The 22,599-nt window shown below is 37.9% G+C and overlaps 1 protein-coding gene across 1 annotated transcript in view; it reads left to right on the top strand.

Annotated features, from left to right (window-relative positions):
• The window catches only part of Spmip2 (sperm microtubule inner protein 2), a 41,414-nt gene that overhangs the window by 9,553 nt on the left and 9,262 nt on the right, over positions 1-22,599 (top strand). The window contains exon 3 of the mRNA XM_078020747.1: positions 6,421-6,479. Within this exon, the coding sequence (XP_077876873.1) occupies positions 6,421-6,479 (59 nt within the window). The remainder of the gene's footprint in view (positions 1-6,420; positions 6,480-22,599) is intronic.

The raw sequence follows: 22,599 nt of genomic DNA on the forward strand, positions 1-22,599 counted from the left end.
CTCCTGGTGGTTACCAACTTTTCTAGAGCCTGACATGTCTCAAGTATATATCTAAATGTCTTGAGTATATATCTAAATGTAATCACCTTTTTCTTAAAAAAAAAAAACTTCTTAATGTTAATTTCTCAAAGTTAATAATTAAGCATATGTTGTATATTTTCAATAAATATTATTCAGTAATGATGGAGACACAGAAAATTAAAAAAGGATTCACTTAAAATGGATTCTAGTAAAATCGTGATATGACTTCACTGCTCTTTCAGGTGTGTTGTCAAAGAATTCTGAAATTTGTGCATGATCTAAGCACAGGTGTATTCAAAAAAAAAAAACAAAAAAAGGACATCTGTTTTCTAAATCAACCATTGATCCTGTCTTTTTAAGGTCACGGGGGAAATTCTTAAATCATCATAAACTGACAATGATGGTTTTCCACTATTCACACCCAACATCCCCAGGGTAACTCCACTATGCTGACAAAAATGCATAGAATGCAGAGCAAATGAGACCAGAAATCTGGAGCTATCTATTCTTTGCCCAGGAATGAATCTAGGAAATCAAGGAATCTTAATTGAGAAAATTAGAAATAATTCATTTAATATGGGGACCCCTGCTATGTGGTCCCCCCTCTGTGTTTGGGCACAAAAAAAAATTACTCTGAAATTATGTGCTATAGGAGTCTACTGGGAAAGTTTCTTTGTGTTGTTGCAGAAGTTTTTAGTGTGACTATTGTCAGCAATTATGCTATTCGGTCCCAAGCCATGTTCCAACCAGCTTTGAGCAACTTGGCTCTGAAATTTGTTGTATTTGACTTTATACTGATAATATTAGCACTACTTACGCCTGTCTACCACCTCCTCGTGCATCACATGAGTTAGGTGATTATCCAGAAATGTTGAGAGATGTAGACTCAGAATTGCCATTATTCTCATGCAGTGACTTTGTTGAGAGATCAAATTGTAGATAGAAATGACATTTTAAGTGTGCATTAGATTAGCAATTATTCTACTCCAAGGTTATTCAATAAAATCATTCAAAAATTATTTACCTCTTTTTTTTCACTGAAATTTATACATTCTGTTAGCATTTAAATGCCTGAACTACCACCCCTAGTGGTAGAGCTAATTGGGCAATTAACTTGGGGGAAGCTCACTTTTTAACCTTACAATTAACAACAGTGGTAAATGCATTAGAAAACTCCAAGGGAGAGTACAAATGCAAAATAGGCGCTTGATTGTATTTCAGAAACTGTGCAAAGAGTGCTCAGAGATTTGGGAAGCTCTAGTGTTGCTTTCCTGTAGCTTGAATAGTGGAATTTGCTCAAATTTCAGACCCTGGTAGAAATAATGAGCCAATATGGCTCAAGAACTATCAGAAAGATTCATTACCCATCACAAATCATAGCAGTTCCCAACAAAATACATTCAACAGAATAAATTCTGGTCTTTCACTGAAAGAAAATCTCAGTGTATCACGAATCATAGAAACACTGAGGAAAATGTATGTCTCCCTGAAAGAGTACTGGGAGAACATAACAGAAATTTGCGTTTTCTTCAAGAATCAATTAGATAATTAGCATTAATTTTCCAGGCAAATCTATTGCTGTATGTGGCTTAGAAGCTAAAGTGGCCAGTTGCAAAACTTTTTATTTACCTCTTTCACATGCTAGTCTGACTATTGGTTGTTATTCTTTTTTTTTTTTTTTGAGAACTCCTCAGTTTTCCCATCTATAAAATGGAGATTATATTGGTTTTCAATTGCTGTATTACAAATTAAGCAATTTAAAGCAACACCTGTTTTCTCAGAGTTCTTAATTTAGGTCAGCAGTTCAGAGCTGGCATGTCTGCTGAAGTCTCTCAAAGTGGAAATCAGAGTGATACCTGTGGTTTGAGGTTTTCTTACCTGCACAGAATTTTGAACTACAGCATTATAAGGACCCTAGAAACATGATGAAATATGTTGCTCCTTATTTGAACACCCGACAGAAAACAGAAACACCAGGACCATAGTCAACAAACTCATGAAACCCAATTTTTAGCTTATTTGCTGGAAATTGATCAATTATTTTAAATTATTTAAAAACCCTGCAGTTATATTTAAAAAAAAAAAAAAGAAAGAAAGAAAGAAGAGGAGGAGGAGGACCAGGGTATCATTCCTGCTGCAATTCAAGCCCGCCTATAATGTGGTATAAAATGAAATATGGTCTCTATATTGTTCTTTTTTTCCCTTTTCTTTTTTAAAAACTTTTTAATAAGAAAAATGCATCACAGTAGTTATACCTTAAATACTGATTTTCCAAAAAGAATTCTTTTGATTCTACCCATGCTCTGAATATAAAACAAATACTTCAAATGCTCCATTCATATAAAGGCCTTTATGCCCCTTTCTCCCTCCTGACAGCTCCAGTCTTGAAGAGGTAATATTATGCAATTTGCTGATGCAGCTTCAACAGGAAACACTTCTCACAGGCTGTGGGAAGAAGGACACCTAAGGGGTTAACTGTAATATTTTGCAAATTGAGGCAAGTGGAGAAAAATACATTAGCATAAGAAAAGGTAGCCTTAGGGGGATTTTTCCACTCAAATGTTTGGTACTGAGAGTTCTATGTTACCAAGGAGGAGGCTAGAGAAGAAAACCCTAGTGTCTACAAATTCTCCAAATGCACAGCCACTGTATTCATTCTACTGGTGAGAAAGACCCAGGGTTATAGAGATGGAAAAAGGGTTCTTTCTAGTAAAGAGAGCTAAAATTGGATATACTAAGAAAAGCATCCTGGTGTATGATAATAACGCAAGAGGATTCCACAGGGATCAATTCTAAAAAGATTTCCTAAGCATGTCAGGACTAGACAAGTGGTTTGAGATTAACAGTGAACATCTTAAGCAACAATTTTGATATTTAACTAAAATGCACCTCAAATGTCTGCAGTTAATTAACTCAAATTTAACAGATCTTTCTCATTTCAGAAGTTGTGTCTAACTCACAGTATTTGAATGTAGTGTTTTCCTTTTAGTAATGCCTACACTAATTTAAATATTGCTTTGTAGAAAGTATCCAATTTGGAGCTATAATTATTTTTGTTAGTTGAAAATATTCAAAATAGGTATGAAAGGTTTACATTAATTTCCTTAAAATACTGCAAATTAGTTAACTGTTTCTATGAATATGTTAAATTTTTATTAATTTATATTATATTTTTGTGGTGCTAGGGATTGAGCATGCTAGACAAACACTGAGCTACATCCCCAGATGAATTAGTTGTAATTTTATTTTATTTAAAATTTTTTTAAAATCGTTGATAGATATTTATTTATTTATTTATTTATTTATTTATATATGGTGCTGAGAATTGAACCCAGTGCCTCACACATGCCAGGCAAGCGCGCTACCACTGAGCCCCAGCCCCAGCCCTATAATTTTATTTTTAATTAATTACTTTATTGGTACTGGAATGAACCCAGGGGTGCTTTACCATTGAGCTACAACCCCAGTTCCTTTTATTTTTTATTTTGAGACAGGGTCTCACTAAGTTGCTTAGGGCCTTGCTAAATTGCTGAGACTGGCTTTGAATTCATGATCCTCCTGCCTCAGCCTCCCAAGTCATTGTTATTTTTGAATTTTTATATATTTGTTTTTTTAGTGTTGGGAATTCAACTCAGGGCCTCACACATGCTAGGCAAGTGCTCTACCACTGAACTATATTCCCAAGCCTGAATTCATTTTTTATTTTATTCTTTATTATAATTACTAATACATAGTCATTGTACAAATTAATATTTCAAAGTGATACTTCCATACATCCATATATTATCCTTTGATCACATCCACCTTCCCTCTTCCTTTTCCGCTCCCATCTCCCTCCCCACTTCTGCTTCCCTAATAGTCCCTTGTCTACTTTCAGGGCATTATTTCCTGGTTTCCATGTATGAGAGAGAATATTTGATACTTTTCTTTCTGTGTCTGGCTTATTTCATGTCACATGATGACTTCTAGTTCCATCCACTTTCCTGCAAATCACATGATTTTGTCCTTCTTTATTGCTAATAATACTCCAGTGCATGTATACCACATTTTGTTTATCCATTTATCTGTTGATGGGCACCTAGGCTGATTCCATAACCTGACCATTGGGACCAATGTGCTGCAATGACCATGAAGGCACAGGTATCTCTTTTGTTTGCAGACTTCATTTCCTTTGGGTAAATATCAAGGAGTGGGATTGCTGGATCTTACGGTAGATCTATTTTTATTTATTGAGAAACCTCCATACTATTCTCCATAGTGGCTATACTAGTTTACACTCCCACCAATAGTGTAAATGTCCCTTTTCCTCATATTTTCACCAGCCTTTGTTATTTTTTGTTTTTGATAATAGTCACTGAATTAGCCTTTTTATTTTTCTCAATATTTATTTATTTTTCCACATTTTTAAAATCAGTGCATTATAGTTATATATAATAATAATGGGATTTATTGTTACTTATTCATGAATGTACACAATATACTATAATTTGGCCAATATCACTCCCCAGCATTTCTCTCCTCCCTCTTCTTCTATCCCCATATCTCTTTCCTCTACTGATCTCCCTTTGATTTTCATAGATCCCTGGGTCCCCCCACCTTTTCTCTGAATTAGTTTTTAAATCAGTCTTTTCCTATTCTTATGAATTCCTAACCAGTAAAAAAATAAATTGATTTATTTGATTCTGAATTTCATTAGGTTTCACATCACAGTGAGCATGTCTGTCTAAACAAATCAAGATAGAAAAAGGGCAGGTTATTTTAGATCATATAACTTTTCTGAAATTATCTACTGATATCTATAGGAAAGATGGGGGAAAAAAGATGTTTTATTTTGTTTCTAAGAAAGATCTTTCCTAAGAAGATGTAGTTTTGGGTTATGAAAAAACTGGAAGCATGCTGGGTGTGGTGGGTATGGCCTGTAATCCCAGCAACTAGGGAGGCTGGACAGGAGGATTGCAAATTCAAGACCAGCCTCTACAATTTAGCAAGACCAGCTCAAAAAATAAAAAGGGTGGGGCTGTAGCTCAGGAGGAAAGCACCCCTGGGGTCAATCCTCAGTATGGAAAAAAAATGGTGGGGGGCATAAATAGTTCATGATCAAAAGTTTTCCAAGTCCTGGAGATTTTTTGCAGATGCTGATAATTAAATTATGTAGAAGTTAATGGATATGGTCCATTTTCAGGGAATCATGTCAAAAATTGATTGAGGAAACAAAGTTACACCATGATCTTTCCATTATATGCAGATTATTACTTTCACATTTTCTGTGGAGTAGTGGGGGCAACCCTGCATTCAAATCTTGTTCCTTTTCTGTGTGGACATTCTAGAGATCAAGTTTCAGGTCTTTAACCTGGAGAAGGTAACATAAAGAAACAATTCAACTGGGCACTCTGGTGCATACCTATAATCCCAGTAGCTCAGGAGGCTGAGGTAGCAGGATCACGAATTCAAAGCCAGCCTCAGCAATTTAGTGAGACACTGAGCAACTCAGTGAAACCCTGTCTCTAAATAAAACGCAAGAAGGACTGGGGATGTGGCTCGGTGGTTAAGTGCCTCTACAGTCAATAAGCAAAATCTTTCTAAACCAAAGCTTAAGGGAAAAGGAAGAAAAAAAGGGAAGAGAAAAACAAACTAAAGCTAGCAGTAGGTCATTCCTTTGATGATAACATTTTCATAATCTGACTTGCTACTTTTGGGGATCTTACAAATCTGGCATCTTATATCAATGTGAATAAAGATGCAATCTAAAACTGAAGTGAATTACTCTTTGATAATTTTTATCATAGTTTCCCAGCCCCTTTATGGAAAACTGAGAAATGAGTATAGACTCATACCCTTTTCAACATAAATCTGACACCCTTATTTCCCATATTTATTTCCAAGATATGCCTCTCACTGGATGGATCCTGGGGAGGAGGAATTGGTCCACAGAGGTCATTCATTCAGTAATGAAATATCATTTCAGTACACATGGGAGAATATGGGAATTATTTTTTAATGTGGAAAGTGGGACCAAGCTCCTAAATATTTTGTCAGTACTCTATTATATGCTTCCTGAAGGGTGTTTCCAGATCTACCCCTGACCAAAGGTGTCTCAAATCCAGCACTTTCTTATTTTATTGCCACCACATTTTAAAATTCTAGGGCAAGAAGGTAAAGAGAAGAATGCTAGACTGTTATGGTCTAAATGACGAATAGTAGTTTAGAATGCCTGCTTGTTCATGGAGTCCTAAAGATATCAAGGAGCTTGAGAGCCAGGAACTTGACCCTCCTTGTCCGCAACACCCTCTTTTCACAGATAGGGAAATTAAAGCACATTGGATCGTATCTATTTTAATTCTCATACTTCTTATGTTGGTACCTTGGACTGATGGTACATTTATTTTCTTCCTTTTACAGCGTGGAGAACTAACACTTGAAGCTATTAATAAAGTAAACCATAGATATCAAAACCCATGGTAAGTATCTCTCTCTCTCTCTAAATATATATATATATGTGTGTGTGTGTGTGTGTGTGTGTGTGTGTGTGTGTGTGTATTTTTGGGGTGGTGGTGCTAGGGATTGAACTCAGGACCTCATGCATGCTAGGTAAGCACTCTTATACTGAGCTACATCTCTAGCCCTCCAAATCTGTTTTAAATTAATGAGTTTCCTTCCTAAATTAGTAGCAGTTTTTTTTTCAACTTCTGAAAATATACTACCACTTTATTTCTTTTTATTTCACATAGATTAGAGGGTTAAGATTATAAACTTTATTCCTACTAGACAGGATAAACGTTCACTATCACCAGGTTTAATTAAGGGAAGGAAGGAGTAAAGCAAGCATTCGAAAAAGAAACTGTCAGAATATAGTAAAGATACGCAAACCTGCAGCTCTTAAGAACAGCAACTCAATGACCAGGTTAGCTTCAGCTCTATAAATAATGGGGAAACTATTAACTTTTTTGGTTAAAAAATTCATTTCATGCTGTTGGCCTAGAAATCATAATAGAAGGTAACCTTGGTTAATAAACATAATCCTATTGGAGTCACATAAAGACTTGAATTCATGCTGTCTTAAGGTAATGTCAAACCAAAATAAAACATGTCCAGCTCAAGGCATGGTAAATTAACGGGAAAAGAGCAAAAATCTGGGCTTGTCAATTAGATGGAACATAAAATTCAGATTCTAAGAGGGATCAATCAGCATTCATTGCTCTTACTAGACTGAAGATTGAATATTGCCTCTATTATTATAGGTTTTAGGAGGTAAAGGTTTCTGGGGTCTACTTTACCTCATTTTTAATTTTTGAAGGATACAGTTCAGTTATTTAGCATGTGCAAAATTATTGTATTTTAGTCCCTTTCTGCTGTACTCCAACAACATAAACTGCACAGAATAAAGACAAGACTTCAAAGTTCACGTCAATAGCCTATTACAAGTCAGGCAGGTTAGCATACTCCTGTTAAGACCAACCACTAGGGAGGCTGAGGCAGGAACATAGTGAGTTCAAGGCTGACCTCAGAAATTTAGTGAGATTCTGTTTCAAAACAGAAAAAATAAAAAGGGCTGGAATCCCAGTGACTTAGGAGGCTGGGGCAGGAGAATCGCGAGTTCAAATCCAGCCTTAGCAACTTAGTGAGGCGCTAAGCAACTGAGTGAGACCCTATCTCTATAAAATATAATAAATGGTTGAAGATGTAGCTCAATGGTTAAGGGCCCCTGGGTTCAATCTCTAGCATCCCCCCCCAAAAAAAAGGACTGGAGAGGTAGCTCAATGGTAAATAGACCCTGAGTTCAACCCCCAGTACCACAAAAACAAAATGAACAAACAGCCTATCCTGTACTAATTCCAGAATAATAAGAGGTTCCACTGGGCAATTCATGTAACTTGTTAAGCATATTCCACATATAAAGCTAAATAGAATAGTTAAACATTATTGTATAAAAAGCACGTTCACACTAAAATATTTGTTTAAATGAGATTGTTGGTATCTACTGAAAATATTCTATCAAATATTTTCAAGCAAAGAAAAGCATTAAAAATCACTAGAAATCAAGGAAATTATAACAAGTGTTGGTGATAAAAGTGTGAAAATTTGCTACATTTATTTAAATATTAAAAAATTTGTTGGGAAGTATTTGAGAAACATTGAAGCTTTGAATATTTTCTCTGGATAAAAGAATATTGGTGTGGGCTGGGGATGTGGCTCAAGCGGTAGCTCGCTCGCCTGGCATGCGTGCGGCCTCAGCACCACATACAAACAAAGATGTTGTGTCTGCCGAGAACTAAAAAATAAATATTAAAAATTCTCTCTCTCTCTCTCTCTCTCTCTCTCTCTCTCTCTCTCTCTCTCTCTCTTTAAAAAAAGAAAGAATATTGGTGAATACTCATTTCTGGGACTATGCTGTGAATTATACCAGCTCATGAGGATAAAAAATGCTTATGAAAAAGTACTTGTACTCAGGGAACCATAGATTTAAGTTGGGAAATTGGATTTAAGTAAAAGAAGAAAAACAGCAAAATCAATTTGTATGTGTTGAATACTGTGTTAGCTTTCTATTACTATAACAAATACCTGAGATTATTAGCTTATCTTGGTTCATAGTTCTAGAGGTTCCAGAACATGATCAGTTGGCCCTGTGCATCACAGCGGGGAGTATGTGGTAGAATAAAGTCATGTACCTCATGGCCAGGATGTGAAAAAAGGAAGAAGGGACCGGGTCTGAAACCCTCTTCAGTCCACGCCGCTGATGACCAGAGACATCCCACTAGGCTCCATCTTTTTTGTTCTTGGTACTTGGGGATCAAACCCAGAGTCTTGCACATGCTAAGCCTGCACTCTACCCCTGAGCTGCACCGCAGGCCTGAGCTCCACCTCTGAAAGGCATCACCAGCCGAGGACCGCTGCTTTAACTTGAGGGCCTTTAGGGGACACTTACCCAAACTATAGCAAATTCCAAATTATGAATGAGGACAATAAGCTATAGCTAGAAAAACTTCATTTAAAAAAATGTTAACACCCCCACCCCAGACTCTGGTAGGTGTCCTATTTCTAAGAAGTCAGACACTGCTTTTCTCCTGAGACTCTAAACACCCATGCCTTTGGAAGGCTTTCCGGCCACTCTGGGCTGGCAAGACACTTTTGAATAGGTCGCTAGCTCTGTAGGCTCAGGTGTGCCCCACCCCTTGTGTACTCTCCGTTGGATTGAGGCCAGGACAGTGTTTGTCCTCCCAGCCAGTGTTCATGCTCCGTTCTCAGCCAGCAGCATTTACTCAGTTAATTGAGCACCGCCTTTGTTGAAAACACTGCTAGAATCCATAGTCACAATGTTGAACAGGCCAGGTTCAGCACACACCCTTCTTGGAACTTGTATTCTAGGGGAAGGGAGAGACATTAAATCAACTTGCAGCTTCTAAAAAAAATTATACGTTCTTAATAACTTTATGTGTGTGTGTGTGTGTGTGTGTGTGTGTGTAGCCAGGGACTAAGGGTGCTTTTTAATTTTTTAAATTATAAATATAATTTGTGCTTGTGGCAACAAATTCAATAGTACAGAGATAGATTAAGAAAAAAGTAATAGTCTACCCCAGTTCATCCAGTTCAGGATAAAACAGTTCAGTACAAAAAGTATTTATTGGATGTAAAGAGATTTTCCTGGTGAACCAACCTTGGCTGAGGATTGGAGAAGTGTTCTCTGAGGAAGTGAACTGGTATTTGCTCTGGATTAAGCTGTGCTTTACTTAACCCAAGCAGACTTTCCATTATGCCTATCTTGTTATGACTTATCTCCTCTTATACATTAGTTTATGTAAATTATGAATTTGGCCTGTTAGCAAGGTGATATTGAAAAGGTGAATGTAAGATCCACTCCTTAAAAAGAATGCTTACCCACTGTTGGTGGCACTATCTATGGAAATCAGTATGGAGTACCTCAGAAGACTAGGTATAGACCCACCATATGACCCAGGTATACCACTCCTCAATATTTATCCAAAACAATTGAAGTCAGCATACTATAGCAAAACTTTCATACCCATGAAAATAGCAGTTCAATCTACTATAGTCAAGTTATGGAGCCAGCCTCAGTGTCAAAAGACGGGTGGATAAAGAAAATGTGGTATTTATACTTAATGGGGTTCTACTCAGCTATAAAGAAGAAAGGGGTTCTACTCAGCCTACGTCATTTGTAGGACAGTGGATAGGACGGGAGAACATCATGCTAAGTAAAACAATCCAGCCTTGGAAAGTCAAGGGTCATATGTTTTATTTCATATGTGGAAGCTGCTGGGGCGAGGGATCTATAAAAATAGAAGAGAGACCAGCAAAGTAGAAGAAGATTGGTGGTGGGGGAAGAGAGGAAAGAAAAGGGAAGTATTGGAGAGTGAAAATGGCCAAATTATGTTAGGTGCAGATGTGAAGATATAACAATGAATCACACTGTGTGTGTGTGTGTGTATGTGTGTGTGTGTGTGTGTGTGTGTGTGTGTGTGTGTGTGTGTGTAGATCATTTGTGGCAGCGGGAAGGATGTGAGCCAAGCCCTGAGGTGGGAAAATGGGACATCAGATTAGGCCCTGGGCTGTTGGTCTACGGAAAGCAACAGGGTGGGTGGTGAGATAAAGTCAGATTTTGCAGAACTCTGTGGACCAGTTTAGAGAATTTGGGTTTTACTCTGAAAGGAAAAAGAATTCACTGGAAGGCTTAAAATAGGAAGCAATATGATCCATTTTTTTTTGTTGTTTGTTTTTGTTAAGATCACTCTGGACTGTTGGAGTGCTTATGGAGAATGGTGACAGAGGCAATTGTAGAAACTCTTTGATTTACACAGGTGTGTCTTGAGTTTTCAATGAGCTTTCAAAGGGGGAAGGGAGAAGACTTGAGTTGAGCTTTTAAAGAAAGATAGGCTTAAATAAATGAAGAAAGGGGGAGACAATGTTTATCGTAATGATGGGGCGTAAGCCTGTATGTGGACAGCAATCCAATGAAGCAGATTTAACATTATTTTGGTGTTTCAGGTAAAGAATTTGAATTTCAGAGGTGGCACACGACCAAGGATCGCTTGGCTAATATTTCAGCCGAAGGTGATTAATTGCATTGATCTGGGTTGGGATCTAGCCTTGGACATTTTTAGCAGAGCTCTCTAAGCAAATGGGATGTGCATCCAGAACTGAGAACCGCTAGTTAAGACTGAGAAAAGAAGGGGACTGAGCCTTGGGGTTGGGGAACTGAGCCTTGGTGGTGCTCAATTGTGCATAAGATAAATCGGAAACATTGAGAGAGGAAAAGGAGCTTAGAAGTAGGTCCCTTGAGATAACAGAGGGTATAGGAGCCAGTAAAGAGTGAGGGTTTATTGTTTGTTTGTTTGTTTTTTGGTACCAGGCCCTTTTTTGTATTTTTATTTAGAGACAGGGTCTCGAGCTAAGTTGCTGAGGCTGGCTTTGAACTCGTGATCCTCCTGCCTCAGCCTCCCGAGATGCTGGGCTTACAGGGAGGCATACAGGCCCTGCCATTGAAGAGTTTTTAAGAGGTGCATTTAAGAGAAAACAGAGAAATCAAGGAAAACAATAGCAGATAAATACTTGAATGTGATCATTGTCCTCAGAAAAACCATATAGGAAGATTAGGACAATTTGAGTCAACATCAACAGTGCTAAATAAAGTTCATCTATTGACATAATGGAGGCAAGAGTCCAATCTGTTTTCAAGATGAGAAATTCAATAGAGGACAATTACAGGATTTCCTCCATTCTAAGGCATACTTTTAAAATTTTAACTTAATTGAAGTCAGGATGAATTTTATAGTAGTTGTTTATAAATATAGTACTTCTTTTTTTCTCCTCTTATACAAAGCTGTATTGAATCAATGGTGTGTTACACAATTTATTACATTTTAAAGACCAATAAAGATATACTTCAGCAAATATGAAGCAATGGCCTGGTGTGTGCCAGATGCTCAGAATTTTCAATTTTAAGCAGGATCCTTACTCTCAAGTTACTCAAGATGAGGATTTTAATACAGTATACACCAGTGGAGAATGATTATAGTAACTGAGTGTGGGGTAACTTTTTTTTTCTTCTGAATTAAAGTAAACATACTGTGTTTTAAATATCTCAAGTTTCTCTAGATATGTGACCAGATGATTTACTCATTTTCATATTCTGTTTGCAATTGGAAATTTTCCAACATATACATTCAGTATTTCTAATTTCAACAAGAAGGATAAAAACCATAAATAGAAAATACAGGAACAGTTCCCAGTCCAATTAAGGGAGATCACAAGAGAATGTACGGGCAAACAATGAATTTAAGAGTTATGGGATTTTCTGGGAGCTATACACCATCATCAAAAGACCCACCCTACCCTGTAGGCTTTTAACAAATAATGGGAAAGGCTGACTTCAGAAATACCTTTCTTTCTCTTATTTTCTGATATGAGAGAGAACATTTTTATAAAAATTTTTCATAGGAGACGTTGTGTTAGTTAGCTTTCTATAACTGTGACAAAATACCTGAGACAATACACTTAAAAGGAAGGAAGATTTCAGAAGTTTCAGTCTATGATAATTTGGCCTTGTTGCTTGGGCCTGTGGCAGTATAGAACACCAGGACTGGAATGTGGAGGAGAGGAGGCCTGTTCATCTTCTGGTAGCTAGAAAGCAAAGAAAGAGACAGAAAGAGTCTGGGGTCCAATATTCCCTGCAAGAGCATACTCCAAACAATCTATCTTTCTCCCAACTAGTACGTACCTCTTAAATTTAGGTTCTGCCAACTCCCAATAGCACCATGAATTAGAGACCAAGTCTTTAATACAAGGGTCTTCAAGATCCAAATATAGCAAGGTCTGAGTCATTGAACTCTAGAAAAATTATTACTTCCAGGGATAAAAACTTCTTCAGCTAGCTGTGGAATATAACTTTTTATTTTGGTGATTAAAAGTATTGTGTTCTTAAATAACTGAGCAAGAGCTTCATCTCAAAGATAGTGTGTTTCTCTAAAGTTACACTGAGTTAAAAGTAGACAAGTTTGGAAAAAGACAACGTGGCTGTAGTTCTTCTTATTAATTCCATAAAATCTTTTCAAGTTTTGTCCTTTTCAAACAAAAAAATGAGTAGAAATGACTGCTTGGTAAATTTTACTTTTCTTCTATAGTGCATTGTTTTTCTTTACCTGGGAGATATAAGCCTAACCTTTAAAGTTAAAATATCAAACCAACAATTCCAAACTGCCCACATATTAGAGACAATATGTTTTCCTGCCATACAAAGCAAGTAGATTCTGGGTTTCCCTGCCATTTTTACAAGTTGGAATGAAGAACTTAGACAGAAAGTACTTTTAGAAATAGCCAGTGCTAAATCTTATCCTACTTCCTTCACTGTACACCTATAGTGAGAATCCATTAAAAAAAAAAACCAAAAAAACTATTGAAGGTAATGAAATCACTGGGCACTCTGGACTTTCATCCACTCCTGATGTGTTTCAGTTAGTTACCTACTTGAGGAAAGCACTCCAAGCAAGAGGAGCTCCCACATGGGAACTTGCCACCCTGCTCCACACCATACCATGTCCCAGGGGTCTGACATAAACTCTGCAGGTCTAGCATTGTTCTCTGTAGGCATTTTTTTTTTTTTTGCATATGCTTTTTTTCCTACCTGGAATAGCTTAAACTTCCTCACAAAACAACCCCCTCCACATGTGTCTTTGATTTGTTGATAAGATCAGGAATTCAGTACTTGTTTTTCATCAGTGGTTATCTATTAAGCACATGCTCCGTAGCAGATATCAAGCAAAGCCTTTGGGAAATAAAGATAAATAATAAGATGGTACTTGTCATCAAGAAACTCATAATAGACAGGAAAAATAAATTAGGATATGATAATGGCAGTTTAACCCAATAGGTTAAGGTTGAATGGGAAGCTGTATGCCATAGCAGCTCACGGTAGGAAGCATCTCTACTTCTCTGAAAGTCTATATTTGTGCTTCAAAACCCATACTCTCTCCTTTGTGAATCTTTTGAGTTCCTATGGGTCTGCCCTTCTAACTCCATTTTTAAGACTACAACGAAACTCTGTTGCAAGTTCATCTTCCCCATGGGACTGTGAGGCATGGAAATATTTTGTTTTCTTTCTTTCCCTTTCATTTAATCCAGTGCTTGGCATCTACAAGGCACTCGACATAAGGCGTTACTTGCACAATTGGGTATAAAAGTCAAATCCCAGCTCTTATAACAGCACAAATTGGTAAGAGTTCAGTTGAGAAGTGAATGAGGACTTCCTGAGACAAGTCAAACTTAATCTCAATTTGAAAGGAACATTTTAGGAAAATGTCTAACTGCCTTCTTTTTACACATGCAAACGAAAGACTTGCTGAGATGATAAAATCAACAGAATTATCCACAGCAAATGTGGTTCTAGGAAGGAATGATAACGTGCCTCTGATGTCATATTGTTACAAAGTTGCCTCCTTAAACTGAGGATTTCTGAGGTTTGCCACTTATTAGCCAATTTATAGATCTGTCTTGGAATAATGTCTTAAGAAACATCTCCAATTCCTGTGCACAGTCATTGTCACTAGGTGGAGGTTGGGGTGGGGGTTTGTCAAGATGGCTGCAGTTATAAGTAAGGGCCACCAACGTGCATGGCAGCCACGAATAGAAGAGAAGCAAGGACAGCTGCCCCTGACGTTTCATTTACTTGAGAGTCAGCAAGACGTGGTGTTCTCAGTGTTGACTCCCTGTCTTCTCTCTGTGGTGTGTCCTTTCCTAATCAGAAGACTCATTAGTGAGCACCCATGAGCAAGAGGCATGCAGTGTCGCCCAGTGAGGGAGCCCTGAATTGAGAATCAAGAAAGCTCATTGCACTAGGAATTTATCTTTCCCAAGGAAATAATAAAGAAGATGCACAGAGTTTAGCTAACAGAAGTCCAACTGTGTGTTAATAGTAATATAAAGTTAGAAATAACCTAATATCCCCCAAGTAGGGGATTATAAAGACAGATTTCGTGAGTTCAGATTCTAGCTTCACCACTTATTAGTGCTGAAACTTTGGACAAGTTATTTAAACTAGGTCCCGGTTTCCTAATCTACAAAATTATAATAATAGAATCTACTCCACAGGGATATTCTATAGATTGTGTGTTATATATACAATACTTAGTACAATGCCTGGTACAAACTATGTGCTCAATAAATAGTATAATGATTTACCACTCCTAATTAGATACTTGTGAAAGTGAAAGAAGCAGCAATTCAGATGGGTCTCCAGGACAACAGACTAAACTGAAGCTATCTTGATCAAAGCAGGCCACGATTAATAAATATTACCTTTTAGTTAAATAAATGAGGTACATTGAAATAATGTAGTAAGTGCCTTTGTTAAAATTCATTTGTTGGGTGAAAACTATCAGTTATATAAAGACTAAATATGGTATAGAAAGTTCACACCACCTATTGAGTTGGTCCCCCCAGAAGAACAAAAAATCCCCAAAAATGAGAATGAAGTAAAGAAAAAAATATGGAAATGGAGATCAACTAAAATTTCTAATATCTGACTAATAAAAGAACTGGAAAGAGATCAGAGAAGACAGAAATAAGGAGATCAATCTTTCAAGAAACTTTCTCAGAAGGAAATGACATGAATTCCAGATTGAAATCTTCTACCTAATGTGAATGAAAAAACAAAGAAACAAACAATAAAACTCAAAACACCATATTGAGGCATTTCATTGAAAAACTTCATGATACAGGGATAAAGAGACAAATCTTCCAGAGGAAAAGTAGGATGTCCACGAGGGACACATGGTATCACATATCACATCATCAGCCAGACTGGCTTTTACAAGACACTGGGCAATGACTTCCATAACGGATAGAAAATGACTTTCAACCTAGAATTCCAATCTCAGCCAAGGAGCAAGTGGGAAGACAGAAAAAGAGGCATTTTTCAGACATGTAGATACTACTAAAAATAAATGAGTATTTTTCTCAGGAAGCTAGGATATTTCTAGCAAGACAAGCAGGTAAAACAAGAAAAAAGAAAGGGATCCAACTGGGCGCAGTAGCGCCCATCTGTAATCCCAGTGGCTAGGGAGACCGAGGCAGGAGGATGTCAGTTCAAAGCCAGCCTCAGCAATTTAGTGAGGCCCTGTCTAAAAAAAATAGAGATATCTAATCTAGGAAAGAAAGTACCTACAAAGGTGACAAAGGGAGTTTCCAAGACAATGTTCAAGGAAGGCATAAAAATATAGCCAATTCTGGGGCCCAGAGAACCATCAGTTCCAATGGGAACAGGCAGGTAGGAGAGCTGCAGACAGTGCTTATTGTATAGACAGTGGGTTACATTCCAAAAGAACCTAATGGACTAAAGGTGGTTTTGGTGAAGAGAATGTTGGGACAGATAGTAAGTAGGGAGGAAAGGGAAATATTTTTTATTATAAGCATTTTGTACTAGTTATCCATATTACTACATATACTTAAATTGTTCTGTTGAAATTGAAAAAAATACCATTTTAAATACGTGCATAATTTTTTTTCATAAAAAACGACTATGGGAGAAATAGCAATATTCAGCTAGAATTTCAGTAGTTAGAGTTCCTAAATTAAAAAAAATATTAGTAATTTTCAATCTAAAACCAGGACTTTCCGTGCTAAAGAAACATTCATGGATCCAAATAAGCTAGACTTTTTGTTTATTAAGAAGGGTGCAAGGTGTGTCTTTATTTGACATTAGTTGGGTGGAATGTAGAAAATTGCCTGTTTTTTCTTCCATGAGAAATACTGCCAAAACCAGTTGTTAAACTAGCACAGACTTAATGACAGCAAGTGTTTAAAAATATATTGGTACATAAATGTGTGCTTGTTTTTTTGGAGTTATTTTCCTTAAAACATCCATAAATCTTTTAAAGGTTTTTCTATTTTTAAGGCGGCCAGTGACTGGCACATGGGTGGGATTTCCACAAGCATTAAGTATAGCCAAGTTCTGCAATGTTTGACATCATCACCATTCATTCCTGCTTTGGCTTTTTTTTTTAACTAAAACCTTTCTTCCCACATCCTTCTCCTGCGCCTCCTTCTCCCACCCTAGGCTCCCAATCATGGCAATTTCAGAGATTTTTATTATGTTCACCAATATCTACACAAGTGGTTTATGAAAGGTCAGTAATCATTAGCCTAATATCTACATGACCAGATGAAGCAACAGAATAAAAATATTTTCCATTTACTGTGTGCTACACTCATTTTCTGCTTCTCATTCATTCCTTTAATTTTCCTCTTAAAAGTGGTCACCGTTGCAGGCTTTTATAATTGGAAGGGCATTTTTCTGGCTTTATGAAATTGAATAGATGATAATGAAATGAAAACAATCTGAACACTCATAACATACCTCATCTTTTTCTTTTTTCCTGTGCTCTTTTCAGTACATAAACTCTGTTTGCCTGAGCCTCACATTTTAGCTCAACCGTTTACTTCTAATTTGCAATCCATCTTTGATTTAATTGCCATAAACCGTTTTGTGAGATCTAGTAGCTGTTTCCTGGAGAGCCCTGGTCTCCTGAAACATGCTCTAAGATCTTCTGAGACCCGAGATCCTGAAAAATTGTAGGTAATAGGCAGTGGTGGATAATTCCTCTTTCTTAAATATTTAGATGTCTGTATCAAAGAGTAACAATTGAAGTTGGGCGCCTGTAATCCCACCAGCTCGGGAGACTAAGAAGGATTGCAAGTTCAAAGCCAGCCTCAGCAATTTAGTAAGACCTTGTATCAAAATAAAATATAAAAAAAGGCTGGGGATGTGACTCAGTGGTTAAGCACCCCTGGGTTCAATTCCCCCTAGGAGTAAGCTCACATTCTGAAACTAAATTTTTCCCCAGCTGGGCATCCCTTGATAGACTAATAAGATTTCTTCTTAAGAATAGCAATATAGCTGGATACTCTGACACATGCCTGTAATCCTTGTGGCTCAGGAGCCTGAGGCAGGAGGATCGAGAGTTCAAAGCCAGCCTCAGCAAAAGCAAGGTATAAGAAATTCAGTGAGATCCTGTCTTTAAATAAAATACAAAATAGGGCTGGGGATGTGGCTCAGTGGTCCAGTGTCCCCGAGTTCAATCCCCAGTACTCCCCCGCCCACCCCCCAAAAAAGAATAGCAGTATGGTCTCTTCTTTGGCTAACTTTTCTTATAAAACAATATCTTTTAAAAATCAGTTGTATCTTGTCCTTTTGATATATGTGCTCCATCCTGACATGAGAAGTATCCATTTATTCAACATTTACTGCATCTTCTCCCTCATGCCACCTACTATGGTTGCAGTGGATCAATCAGACTGTTTCTGTCCTGTCTTCCCTGATAGAATGTAAAGAAGGCAAGAATTGTGTCTGTCTCCTGAAACCTAGGGCTAGCACAGTGCCTGGCACATCGTTTTGGCTCTTGGGTCTCTCTTGAATGGGTAAATCAGTATCAATCACCTGTGTGGTAATTGTGACAACCATGGGAGAGTTCAGTAACCACCCGATGACAGTTGCAGCTTCCCAAGAAGTCTGCTCCCTTAGGGAAGGGTGTTTTGAAATCACTAATGCTCAGAAGGAAAGTTCTTGTCCAGTGTTTGCATTTTTCTTGGAGCTCTCTTTGTCTCTTTGATATTCAAAGAAGAAGAAATGCTCTTTTCTAACCACTTAGGTTTCTGGTCTTTGATGGGACCATTCTTTTATTCAGTGGATAAATCAATAAATTATTTTACAGCATTATTCTTCATGATAAAAAGCTTATCATGTAGTGGGGGGGGGGAAAAAAAGCGACTGAGATAATTCTGAAACATGATGATAGGGTGGCTGTGATGGAGCCCTAGGCATTGTGAATGTGACCCAGAGCAGAAGAGAGGAGGGCAGGCACAGGAAGCTCTCTGGGGAGGAGTCTGAAAAGTGAGGCTAGGTTAGTGGTGCCCGGAAGGACTGGTTCAAGAAGAGCGGACACAGTGGCAAAAGTCCGGAAGTGGCAAACAGCAGGAACTGATGCAAAAAAAATGTCTTTCAGTGCTGCTGGATCTGGCAGGGTCATGAATGGTGCAGGGCAGGTGAAGCCAGAAGAGCAGTCAGGGGCAAGTTAACTCTTGAGATGATGAAGAACTTCAGGAAGGAGTTTAAATTTTATCCACCTGTCTTTTTATATGGCACCTAAAGTCATAAATTCAGCTTTCCACTTTGAATAGAGGATGGATGTGAGGGGGCCTCTGTTAGGGTGGCCCAGGGTAATGATGATAACCTGGGAGAGTGGGGGTCAAGATGGAGAGGAAGAAAGAGATTTTAGAATCATTAAAGGGTAAAATTAACAAGGATGTCACTGGAGACATAGGTAAGAGTAGAATAACATGGGGAAGAGAAAGGCGAAGAGAGGTGGTGGTTCAAATATGGTAGACTGTGGTGTGAATGGGAAGTGAAGTGAAATAAACAAGTACCTGCCATGGTTTTGAAAAATCTGGATGAGGAAGAGAAGAAAATGTGAGCAGTAACTAGAGGTAGCTGCAGGACCAAGGCTGCTTAGATGTAAGAAGCTTTAGCTAGAGACAGACTTGATGCTATGGAGTGGGTGGGGGCAGGGTCGATGCAGTGCAGCTTCAAGGGTACAAGTAAATGTGGAGGCCTTGGATAGGAGAAAGCGCCCTCATTCCCAGAGAATAAAAGGAGGGAAGCAGGACTGGCTCATGTACGGAGGTGAAGATACTTGTATGTAGAAGTGGTTTGTGTGGTTGATGGTGGAACCTGATGGAGTTCCGTCCTGATGGCTTTGGTGTTCTCCATGCAGGGGTGTGTATGTGTATGTGTGTGTGTACGTAATTGTTTTCAATGGTGGTAAAATAGACACAGCATAAATTTTACTATTTTAATCATATGTCAGTATACAATACAGTGGTCCATGAAGTCTGGTACAAGACTTTCCTACCAAGGACCAATTAGATTAATGGGAATGGGAAGTAAGTAGGGATTTTGGAAAAATCAGGACAGTCTGGGACAGCTGGGAAAGGGAGTGGGAATGATGTGCATCAAGGACAAGCAAAAGAATTGGATCTCTGTTCTATAGAGTGCTGCAGGTCCACTGGGGGTCAGACTCCATGTGCTTGTCTCAGCAAGCTTACTTACTTATTCTATGGACAAGCTAAGCCACCTTGATATAGGGTCCAAGAAAAAGTGAGTTGGGCAACTGGGTAACTTTCAGCAAAAGTAAAACACAGTACACCTCATAGCATACAGCAAAATAAATTTCAGTTGGACTAAACAAGTAATTGCTTTAAAAGTGAGATGATAAAATGTGGAATAAAGTATACAGGAGCATTCATAGGATGTTTACGAAGTCTGAGCATCACTCCTGTTTTTTATTTCATCCAAGTGTGTGGAAACAGTACCAAGAACATAAGACATAGTTCCTGACCTCAAAGAGCTCATCATCTAGTTGGGGTAGGGATATAAGTAGATAAGGATACTGGAGCATGTTAAGATTCAGTGATAGAAATACTGGGGCTGGGGTTGTAGCTCAGTGGTAGAATTCTTGCCTAATATGTGTGAGACACTGGGGTTCAATCCTCAGCACCACATGTAAATAAATAATAAATAAAAAAGATCCATCTAAGAAAGAAAGAGAGAGAGAGAGAGAGAGAGAGAGAGAGAGAGAGAGAGAGAGAGAGAGAAAACAAATACTGTGCTAACAAATATTTATGGATTCTGCTTAAACACTGCTTATTGCTGGGTTCAGATAACTTCATAAAGCTTACCACTGAGTGCAATGCCTGTTACAGTGGAAGGTATTTTGGAAGGTATGTTGGAAACACACATCGACATTTGACAATAAAAACTTTTGATTTCTAGTCTCTTCAGCAATGTGTAAAGATGGTAGGGTTTATGCAGAATGCTGCTTGTTTTCTGTCTAGCAGCCTAAAGGCTAGCTCATTAAAATTCAAAGATGGATTACATAGTGGGTGGCAGAACAAATGTTTTCTTCACTGAGCAGAACTAAGGCCTTCGAGACATTTCTCCCAGAATCGAAGTCACTCTTTGCAGCTGTTCAGTAAGACACCACCCTCCCTGTCTCTGCACTGCACCCTACAGTGATGACAGCAAGAAAGAGAATAGGCAAGACTGATTCTAACATGACCTGACTTTGGAACTATGTACATATTTTACCTGATTCTAAAATAAATTATTTTAAACATAAAAAAATTTCAAAACCCCAAATATGTTTCTAGTTGAAAGTTTAACCAAGAGAAAAGAATTATTCCGTGGGATTTTTGTTTTTTGTTTTTCTTACTGTGCTAGGAATCAAACCCAGAGCCTCACGCATGCTAGTCGAGTGCTTTACCATTGAGCTAAACCTCCAGCCCCCCAAGGGATTTAAAGCACGGTAATTTGAGTCTAAGTCTTGTGGGTTATGCCCTGAGAACAAAAGAAGAGCAAAAAGCTCAGTAAAAGTTTAGTCTTGTTTCTCTGGTTCTGTTATGGGTGCACTATGGAATAAAGCAAAGGTGATGTTCTTATTTAGTCATTCCTGGTTTGATTGAGGGCAAGATTTCCTAGAGTAGGGGAAAGGAAATACAGACGTTGAGATAAAAGAGCTGAAAACAAACCCTGAATTTGATTAAAATATTTTATAGGTCTGCCTATCTCCATGTATGTGTGTGTGTGTGTGCGCGTGCGTCTACATATATGAATGATTGTGTGTTTATAGTTTTTCATTACTCTGTTCACTATAAATGCCTAGATATAGGGACCAATTCAGTAGCTGTCAGCTTCCTAAGTACTCAGATTCTTCAAATACCTTTCCATTAAACTAATTGGTGCTTCTTGGAGAAATGGCTGATTATGGATCTGGAGAAAGAAATTAAAAGAGGTGAGCTTGGAACATCTTGCCAGACCAGATAGCAAGGAAGACTACTAACAGTCCTATCTTAAGGGTCATAAGAGCCAAACTTGAAAAGATTTCCACCGGCCCCAAACAGGTCAACTTGAACTATAAAGGTATAACTACAATGGATTAATAGGTCTCAGAGACACATGTCATATACATAAGTATTTATAAGTTCATAATATCACTCATAAAATACAACGTGGGCTGGTGGCACTCAGCGGTAGAGTGCTTGCCTAGCATGTGCAAGGCTTGGGTTCAATCCCAGTATCACATCCCACATGACACAATAACTGAGTCACGTTGGATCATTCCAATGAACCAACTCATTGTTTTGAAAATGGTAAATAAGAGGAGAGAATGAAACATTAGTACTACCTTTGAAACAAAAATAATGCCATTATATAAACAAAAATAAAGCGACTTTTTAAAAAAAAATCAAAGTAATTGAGTTAATCAATAAAGAAGGAATAAGAGAAATTAGTTCATCACCACCTTCAAACCCTAATAAATCAATGAATGTAAGCACTTATCATCAATGGTTGTCAAAAGCTCCACAAGGAAAATAATCAGAAAAGATTGATGCAAGAATATCCCACCACATGTACCATATAAGAAGTGTTACGGGCTGAATAGCATCCGCAGTACCTCAGGATGTGACTGTGTATGGAGACAGGGTCTTTAAGGAGTGATGAAGTTAAAAAGAGGTCAT

Source organism: Ictidomys tridecemlineatus, chromosome 9, assembly GCF_052094955.1.
Source record: "Ictidomys tridecemlineatus isolate mIctTri1 chromosome 9, mIctTri1.hap1, whole genome shotgun sequence".
Classification (NCBI taxonomy): Eukaryota; Metazoa; Chordata; class Mammalia; order Rodentia; family Sciuridae; genus Ictidomys; species Ictidomys tridecemlineatus.